This window comes from Gobius niger (assembly GCF_951799975.1).
Source record: "Gobius niger genome assembly, chromosome: 1".
Taxonomy (NCBI): Eukaryota; Metazoa; Chordata; class Actinopteri; order Gobiiformes; family Gobiidae; genus Gobius; species Gobius niger.
In genome coordinates this window covers 20,013,393-20,023,459 of record NC_136852.1, presented here as the reverse complement: position 1 = coordinate 20,023,459, position 10,067 = coordinate 20,013,393, and the positions used below count along the sequence as shown (strand labels likewise).

At 40.6% G+C, this 10,067-nt stretch overlaps 1 protein-coding gene across 1 annotated transcript; it reads right to left on the bottom strand.

The window, feature by feature from the left end:
* Positions 1-793: 793 nt before the first annotated feature.
* On the bottom strand, positions 794-9,582 carry ppp1r13l (protein phosphatase 1, regulatory subunit 13 like). Its single transcript, XM_079560965.1, has 13 exons — positions 9,445-9,582; positions 6,491-6,545; positions 6,291-6,406; positions 5,636-6,164; positions 5,475-5,567; positions 5,285-5,370; positions 4,019-4,331; positions 3,145-3,584; positions 2,918-3,055; positions 2,709-2,842; positions 2,460-2,626; positions 1,642-1,835; positions 794-1,560 (listed from the first exon to the last, which is right to left on the bottom strand). Exons 2-13 carry the CDS (start codon positions 6,525-6,527, stop codon positions 1,525-1,527), a joined length of 2,283 nt encoding a protein of 760 aa, XP_079417091.1. The 5' UTR covers positions 6,528-6,545; positions 9,445-9,582; the 3' UTR covers positions 794-1,524.
* Positions 9,583-10,067: the final 485 nt, after the last annotated feature.

Sequence of the window (10,067 nt, the reverse complement as noted above, 5' to 3'; positions counted from 1 at the left end):
AGAATGGATCTGGCTGAGGACCTAACATTTAAATCCCAAATTCTATCTACTGACTTTGGTCAACATCTCCATGGAGACGAACTGGACACGTACCCACTCCCGGAAAGGTTAGTCATGATTAGGAGAGGTGAGTCACTCACAACAAAAGCACATGTTTGTTTGTCCATGTATGAGGTATTTTTCAATTCTGAAAATATCTGTCATAAAACAAATGCTTGTATTTCATTTTTATTTATTGGGCAAAATTCTATGCGGTGTGACTTTAAACCTCCCAACAATGTTTTTTCAAGTGTTTTCCTGACTTCGTATCACTCACTCAGGTGGCAGGTCCAATGTGTTCCACTCAATGTCACTCTTTGACACAGACTCATTTTCACCACATTTTCATAATAAACACAACAAGAGCACAAAGCATAGCAGTGATTGACGCCAATCCTCCTGTGGGATTCTGCTCTTAATACCTCTGTGGTAGATGCAGTCTTCACATCAAAAGACCGTAGTCTGCTTTGATTGGAAATAGGCTATATTCATCAAAGTGTAGTTCTTCTTGTAAGTAAACTTGATTTTTTTCACTGGGTTAAGGTCTGAGGAGGAAAGAAGCCATATGATTTAACAGTACACATTAAAAGGAACAAACACATCTTCTACACTTAATATAGATATATCACCAAGAGCGGCCTTTCCACACACAATGCTGTGACATTTTTACATCTTTAGTGCCACCTGTTGGTCAGTCATTAAAACTAAAGAGATAGGTTAATTCTGCTATTTTCTTCTTTTATTGGGTTGTGTTAAATTACATATTTTATAAAATAAAAAAACACACACACACAAAATACAATACAAAAATACAATACAAAATAGTGTTCAGGTTAAAGGTGCAAATGTGAAGCATTCAGAAAAGTCCAATTTCCCCGGGCTCGATTTACAAGCAGGACACCAAGTTGACACTATTATAATCAAAACTTTGACGTTGTGCATTAATAATTAAACTGTAAAAATAACAGTCGGTATTGTATTTCCGAACATTCCTCATTTTATAAAAGCTGTTACACATCCTGATCCTAAACAAAAAAAGTATAAAGACACATTTACACATAGCGATTACATCAGCAATACTCCATGCACAGTTCACTCTCTTTAAAAGCGGAGGTTTTACAGCATCTGTCCTACACACTCATAAGTCAGGTTATACCAGTAACAGTTCATGTCAACACTTCACAGGCACACAGTGATCTTTGTCCTTGATGACGCATACAAAACATAGAGCTGATGAGTGAGAGGCAGCTCCTTGTTGCCAATGCTTAAATCATTTCAGCATTAGCCATGTAAGCTAAGTGACACTTGAAGACTCAAAGTAGTGTATTGTTTCTATAGTTATTCCTTTTCTTTTATTAATACATATACAGTATATTTCACGACATACACCATTGTTAAGTGAAAGTTTGACAACAGATCTCACGCAACAAAACTTTCAGTGAGACACTTCTTTCAAACCAAGTAATCAACACTATCACCATCTTTTCAGCATAGTGTTTTTGGCCGCACCTTTGGAAAAAGCTAAAAGAAGAAGGGAAGACAAAATCATTATGTGCTGAGAGATCTCTTGCTGAAATGTATGAATATTGTTTGCAAGCTTACCCCAAAGTAGTTGTTAGGCACAAACCCCTCTCTGCCAAAAAGTGAGGCCCACCACCAGTCGGAGCCCTCATGTTTCTGTAGGATTGTAACCATATCTCCATCCTTAAAGCTCAACTCATCGGGCGCTTGCGCTGGGTAACTCCACAGAGCATACAGGACACCACTGTTGTCCACACCCATGGACTCCTCCACTCCTGAAAGCAACAGTTACTTAAAAAAAACTAAAAAACTAAAAGGGAATCTTGCACAATACAGGTGAAACTAGAAAATTTTTAACATCATTCAAAAGTTCATTTATTTCTGTAATTCAACTTAAGATGTGAAACTAATATATGATATAGACTCATTACATGCAAAGTGACATATGACAAGCCTTTATTTGTTATAATTTTGATGATTATGGCTTATAGTCCATTTTCAAAATATTATAGTTTTAAGAGATTTTTAATTTGGGTTTTTTACAAGCTGAGCCATAATAATCAAAATGATAACAAATAAAGGCTCCATATCTCACTTCGAATGTAATGAGTCTATCATACACTAGTTACACAGTTTAAATTGAATAACCGAAATGAAAACACTTTGTAACAATATTCTAATTTTACGAGTTTCACCTGCATCAATACAACGATACATAAACTGATGTAATATTTTATTACTCTTGAGTCCATTGTTATGGGAAAGCAAGGGTTCAGTGGTGTAACTTTTGTGACTGAGCAAATATCACATGTTGCTACACGCTCAGACGGTCGGAGCTGAAACTCATGATTCACTGAACTATGATTACTAAATTATGGCGTGTTCATGACTGAGCTCACCTCTCAGGAAGGTTTCACACTCCTCAAAATTAAGTGCATATGGATCACACTTTTGCGCAGCAGTTGCCCAGTCGCTTTCTGTAACTGCCATAACAGCCGCTCCATTTCTCACCAAAAACTCACACAAATTCCTGTCGTTGCACGAGGCAGCACAATGCAGTGGTGTCCTACAAGAAACCAATAGATGTCAAAGCTCACAGGCACTGTACATTTTACTGAGAAAACTAGATGAAGGCATAAAATAAATACCAGCCATGGCTGTCTGGAGCGCTGACATTTGCTCCAATACGAACCAAGAGGTCCACCACATTGTAATGGCCTCCACAAATTGCATTGTGAAGAGCAGTGATTCCTTCATCATTGGGTTGGCTGGGGTCATTCATCTGCCATAAAAACATGCATGAAATTTTTTCACTTCTTCTCAACAATCCACGTCCATGACACATTTAGGCACACACCTCCTGCATGGCCCGCTGCACTGTCTCCAGTTCTCCCACTAACGCCCCATCTAGCGCCAGAACCAAGGGGCTCAGGCGAGCACGCTTCCCAGATGACTTGCGCTCTCCGCGGGACTTACGAAGTATGGAATGATAACTCTGCAAAAGAAAGTGGTGATGAGCACTTTCATAACACAGGACATTCATTTTAGGACTGTTTTGCTAATTGAGATCTCCATAATTCTCACTTTGTATCCATGGGGTGGCGATATGGGTGTGGGTACAGAGGGAGGGGTGGCACTTTCCTCTTCCTCAGAGGAGCTGCTGTTTTCACTGTGCGGCTCCCCTTTTGACCGTCGTTCCTTTTTGTGGAAGAGCTTGCTAATGAGATGCTTATACTGGTTCGGCTCATAATGGGACGCTTTCTTTAGAGGGCGAGAGTGGTCCATGGAGCCCCGTCTTTTCAGAGCACGGGGGATCTCTGCCCGAACGGCCAGCAGCTCCTCCAGGTTTGGGATCTCCTGTACCTGGGCCTCAGGAGCCACAACAGGCTGCAGTCTGGTGGGGCTGAGGGGGCGGGGTGCAGTGGGAGGCCCGTGCTCAAGCATGGCATTTTCCTCAATTACATGCAATTGGCGAGTCATATCAATACGCTCCAACTCAGCATCAACATCTGACGGGATCAGGGCTGCCAAGATAAAGACCAAAAACAAACAAGAAACCAATTTAATATAAATATGTTTGCTTGTAGCTTTCTGAAGAGCCAATTGTTTAAAGGGACTATACTAAGTTTAAAAATATTAAAATTAAGTATTTTCCTTCCCCTACATATTTCAACAATGTCCTAAGGTGTAGAATGAGCCCAGACCTGTTCACCACAAATCCTGCACTGTCACTCAGAAAGATGTTAATTAATTAAGCAATTTTCTATATCCCATGTTGATTATTTGTTGATTATCAACATGGAACAAAATATAGCATAAAATGTAAAGAGAAAGTCTGTAATTTAAAGTGATGGTCTTTAAGTCTAAATGCATTACACATGCAATCTGAAATTATGTTACGACATCTGTACTGAACATAACTTATCAGTAATATTCATAAAGATCACAAATACTTTACCGTCACTGAACACAGGTGGCTGTCTGAGCTCGGGTGGCCTTTGTTGGGGTTGCGGTGCCAGTGGAAGGAAGTACTCTCTTGGCAGGGGTGCAGTAGGCTGATAGGGCGACATGTGGGGGTTCTGCAGACGCATGATGACAGACAGAGGAATGGGACGCCGCTGACGGGGCTGCTGGGCCGAGGTGGGAGGAACAGAAATGCGGGAGAGGATCGGCTGAGTGTGGTACGGTGAATAGCTTTGTGCGGAGCTGTCCGGCGCCACGGTGATACGCGTGGTTCGAGGAAGGGAGCCGTATGACTGATGGCGAGATTCCTAAAACAAGAGTCAAATGGATTATGATCAACTACTTTTCAAATCGGAGCTGACAATGAAAACAACTCCTGCCCAGTATGCAAGCAAAAATATAAAACACTGTACTGTTTAGTCCTATGTTAAGTTGAAGTCTCATCCTGAAATCTGATTTATTTCTTATTTTTACTCTCAAACATCAACACTCAGGCTTATATAGAATCTGTGTCTCTGTTGTAGGAAATGGGAAATGAGTTGACCACAGACATTTATGTTTATGGATGTTCAAAAATTATACAACCACAACAAAGCCGTGAAATGGGCCTGTAGTTGTTCTGTAGCAAGAGGAGTAGGCACGATTTGGTCAGTCGTAGGATAGTTTTTGCTGGCACAGTGGCACAGCAGTTGGCACTCGTGCCTGACAACAAGAAGGTTCTGGGTCTGGACAGGGCCTTTCTGTGTGGAGTTTCCCGTTTCCCCTACGACTAAAAACATGTACAATAGGCCAGGATGATGGATGTGTGAGTGAGTGAGTTGTGATCGCTGGAAGGTCCGTTAGCGCAGATGTGTACAGCCGCGCTATACAAATAAATTATTTCCTTCCTTCCTTGTCCTTGTAAAAGATGGGAGGGCCGAGCCTTCCTACGGTGGCGCAAATAATGTATTGTTCACCACATAGACTCAACAGGGGGGGGGTTGATTCGCCACCAGAAATGTGACATTTTTTACCAGTATTTCAGTATTTAGATAAGTATTTTAACTTGTGTTTAGATCTAAAAAAAATGGGCAATTATACAGTATTGCTCATAATCATCTGTGAGGCCAGAGGATACATATTGAGGGGTTGGGCTGATGTTGTTTCCAGCTGTTGCATAGGAACTGAATCCTGAATTTTCACCAATACAAAAATAATGTCTATGATTTTAGTATCAATCTGCGACAGAATACAACGGTAATATTAGAAGAGGTCTGAAAACCTTTTTGGGACTTGGCTGAAGAGGCCCATCCAGGTTTGATTCCCTCCAGCCACTGTTTGGCACTGTAGGCCGTACCCACTCGGCTTCTGGAGGATATAGAGGTCACAATAACCAAAGTGCATTGCGTTGTCACATGTAATTATGACAAAATTGGAGTTGCATAATTAATTAGTAGTAAAAATGAACTAACTGTCATATGTGTGATGAGGCTTCCTCTCATAGGACATGTCGAGATCTGTCTCACTCCATTTGCTAGGTGACTTCTGTCGTTGCACATTTTCTTCTAGATAAAGCGTGTTGAATTTCAATATTGATAACAAAACAAAATTGAATGTTTGTTTGACAGCATACCTGGCTGTCTGAAGTTCCGAGGTAATGTACTTGAAATAGGTTGATTAAGAGTGAGTGGTGAGGGAGTTCTGTCCGGTCTCGGAGATCTCCGTCCCATCTGGGTATTGTCATATGGGCTGAGCAAGCTGGAGGTGGAGTGTGTACGGGGAGATGAAGGAACAGGAGAAGGAATGGGCGATATGCTTCTTTCCATGTAACTGCCTGAAACGCGTGGATTCCTGTCATAACTAGCTGGGGAATTTCTCCTCTGGCTTCTTGGAGACTGTTTGGGGCTGTCTAGCCTGTAAGAAAAGGTGTCAGTTCCAGAGAGCGAGTCCCTCTGAACTTTGGGAGGTGGAAGTGAGATGGGCGAAAATACAGGTGAAGACGCTCGGTTTTTACTGTCAGATAGAACAGAGTCCAGAGATCGATTTGTGGTTGAGCTTTGGTAAAGCGGTCTGCTGCTGTAGCTGTCACTGCTGCTGCTGCTGCCAACACTTGAGACTGATGTTAAGGGCTGTGGTCTGTCTCTGTTTTCTGTAAATTTGGTCTGTGAAGAAAATGACAGATCAGATCAAAATGTACCGTACTTCTGTGTATTTCTATTTACTGTGAGCAGTGTAACATGAACTACTCATCCCACATCAACAAAAAAAATCAGAAACCATGAGTGTACCTGTGGCTTCGTGTTACTGCTGTCGGATGAAGCTTCCTGAAACAGAGAGCTAAACTCCTTGGACAATTCATCAGCAGTGGCCAGTGATGCATTTAGGTCGTCGTTTATGGACTGGACTGTGCATAAAAAAACAACAACATCGCTTTACCGTTACTTTATGTACACAGAACAAAAGGTCAGTTATTTTGACACGGACTTACACAGCATGCTGCTGCCATAGCTGGCCTGTGAGGTCATCGTAGCAGGATTCAGCTCCTGAAATGAAACATGGCAGCAGTTAGAATCCACCTATGACTAACATCCTAAATCGTTGCACAAACAGCCTCTGCCCTCTGCGCCGAGCTTTATCTCATTCCACAACACTGAAGTCTTTGAGCGATAAAGCGGTGTCCATATTCACTGCATGATAATTTCTCTAAATTAAATCTATTTTTAAACAATCCTTCAGGCCTTCATTTTGCATTATGGTTTAGTGCATACTGTGAATGTTTTAACAAGCCTCTATTTGCAGCAACTATGCAGCTTATAGCCGATAGAAATGTTAGAAAAGAGCAGCAGGTACACTCTGACTAATGGACTGTCTGTGTTTCCAGGTGTTTCAGAGTGACATCACAGTGAGTGAGCTGTTCAAAATCCTCTCAATGGCCTACAACTCATCAAGCAGCTTACACGATGCTAGCATCCTAGACATTAGTGAGTGCCAAAACCATTATTAGTTTAATTGTATTCTGTCTCTGTATTACAAAGGGACTTCAAGATTGTGTGTAACACAGATACCACAGGTGACCTATTAACTTTTGTAGCAGATACAACAGGATAGGCACACCCAAGATGAGTTGAAAAGCAGGACCATGACTAGGGAGTCCTCTTTAAATTCAAATAGTCATGTCAAGGCTTGTAACGCAGGTGTATTTCACTTGACATTTATTAACCAATTTAACTTTTCTTCTATTGTCAATATAGTGTTCATGGTCTTTTACTCTACAGTGATTGAGCGAGTTTGTTCAACAGAGTTAGTTCTGTACTCAGATCCTGTCTCAGCATGAGAGGCACACGGATGTTACACAATTCTTCTAGGGACAGCGCAGGTCGATAAAACACCCCTGTTGTGTCACTGTGTGGCTGAGTTTAGGTCGCAGGCCCACATTCCTCACCACACCTCCGATTGCATTCTGCTCACACAAGAACTGAGCTGCTTATCTTTCAAACACTGAAGGACAAAACACTCTCACTAATCTCAGAGGTCAACCCAGGCACTCAAAAATTGCAGCTTCCTGTCCAGCACTTCTCGTCATTTCACCCCCACATTTCACAGTGTCGAGAAAATAAAAGAAGGCTATGTTTCAAAGGTGTTTGGGGACCAGCCATAACAAGTACAGCTCCAGGTGTATGGTTTTATAGAACATTTACAGACACTTTCTAGACAGGCTTTACTGCAATTATGTGCATTATTCATTAACCCAGTCACTGGTATCCGCTAACATTCACACAGGCCATAAACTGAGTGGCATCAAAATGAAAAGCCTGATTTGAATACCATCATGCTTCAGTTTTGTACTTCCCTATAGAAACCCATTGGATAGATAAAAATCCTGAAGATTGACATTTTAGGAGATGGCTTTATGTTGTGTTTAAACCTATTGTTTACACCTGTATTTAAAAGATTCACTTTTGGTCTGTAGTTCCATGTGCACAAGCTTCCTGTTGCCTTCATATTCCTTGAGAAATCCTGATGGCGCATTTTAAGTTTTGTTGAACCCTTTTCCTTTGCCTTGTTTCACCATTGCTGGTCCCTCCTTCGTATCCTTCCTCCACATTTTTCAACATTGTAACCTAGCAAGAAACTTGGCTCGGACTGAAAGCCAGGGAGCTTTTTTGAACTGGAGTCAAAGCTCAACTAAACAACATTGTTCAGAGTAAAACTTGTAATAAGTACCTTGTTTACTTGCTCCCATTACTACCGCAAGATTTGGGAGGAAAGCTACTCATCATATTGAATAGAGGAAGGCCAGGACTTAAACAAACTACAGGGATCTACAGTGTAATTATTGTGTAATTAATGCTTTCTTCCACTAATGCCTTTTAGAAATATATTAGAGTAGTATTTTTGATTGACCTGCGACTTACTGTCTGCTACTGAAAGATTAGTCACAACTTCTACTTTATACATGCTTGTGCTGCTTGTAAAAACTCCACCCAATGTATGTTTAAAATGTGCGTGTGTCTTTTCCCAGGTTACTCACTGGAATGTCTGTCCTTTCTACAATGGGACAAATGTGAAGGAACACTGTGCCAAAGAAAACATCTTACCTAATCCATGTATTGATCTTTTTTTGGGGGGGTGTATGAGAGGCAGCAGTTAGTTTCAAATCCTAAATGCTTAGCTGATGTGGCAATTTGTATTTTTCTGCCCCTTGGTAAATTATTGAGAAAATATCTGCTCGGTGCTGTTTGTCCCAGAGGCGCTACTGTTTTCTACAGTATATGTGGCAAAGGAATGTCACAGTGCCACACAACATAACAACAATGTGAACAACCTTTCAGTGTTGTAATGTCTGCATCTCAGCGGTCAGGAAACGTGATTTAATAAGTGCACATGAGAATGGAAGGGAAATATGCAAATTCCGCATAGACTGTAGACAAATATACTTGAAGCAACAGGCTGCAGCAAGCAAATGAATCTGGTTCTGCAAATGAGACTTGAATGTCTGGATGAGTGCCTACATTCTGACACAAGGTGGAGATGGTTTGGAGAGAGCAATAAATAAGACGATAAACTTCTTCAATCTCAATGTCGCGAACTGAAAACTTTCAAACTGGTTCTAATGGTTAAAATGATTTGCCTACAGTAGCCTTCTTCTTCTTGTTATTTATTATTCTTATTATTTATTTACTCGTTTCTGCTACCGTCTGTAGTTGTAGTCTGTTGAGCGAGCCTATGCCACCTGTAAGCTAGTACTATAAAGATCTTATTTTCATTGAGGAAGTAATTGCTCTCCGCATATCCAGAGTGCATAAGAAAGAGCCATGGATCCACGACCCATGAATCCGTACACGATTCATTACCCTACGCACTTCATCTTAGCTTTCAGCAAACACGTCTAACTGTTGTAGGGTATACGATGTTTTCAATAACCATGCGCATTAGTCTTACCTGTAGAGCTTTTTGTCTTTCTTACTGGAGGAGGACTAAGACCTGCTTAAAGTTTCCCGTTCCGTCTTTCACAAGTTTTCGTCTCTTGTGGCAGTAGCTCCAGACTCAGACATGTAGTCAGAGCTCTCGCTGATTATTCTGGTGGAGTCCTGCCCCTCTGACAACTCACTGCTGTAACCCGAGCCAGCTGTTCTTGAACAGTGCACAGCTGTACGGGTTCACTGCATCCTCTGAGACCATACAACACAATATGGATGTAAATATGAATGATTCAGGAGACTACTGTTTAACCCAGAAGTCACACTAAAACTACAGCAGAAGTGGTGTTTTGTTAAATAGGCCTACATATTTTCCATTTTATTGGTCTCCTTTGTACGTGTGTGTGTGTGTGTGTGTGTGTGTGTGTGTGTGTGTGTGAGATTAAAATGTATATATATATATATATATATATATATATATATATATATATATATATATATATATATATATATATATATATATATATATATATATATATATATATATATATATAAATAATAATAATAATAAATAATAATAATAAATAAATATTGACATTTATACTATTAATAACAACAAAGAGGAAATAGTGCCAGGGATATATT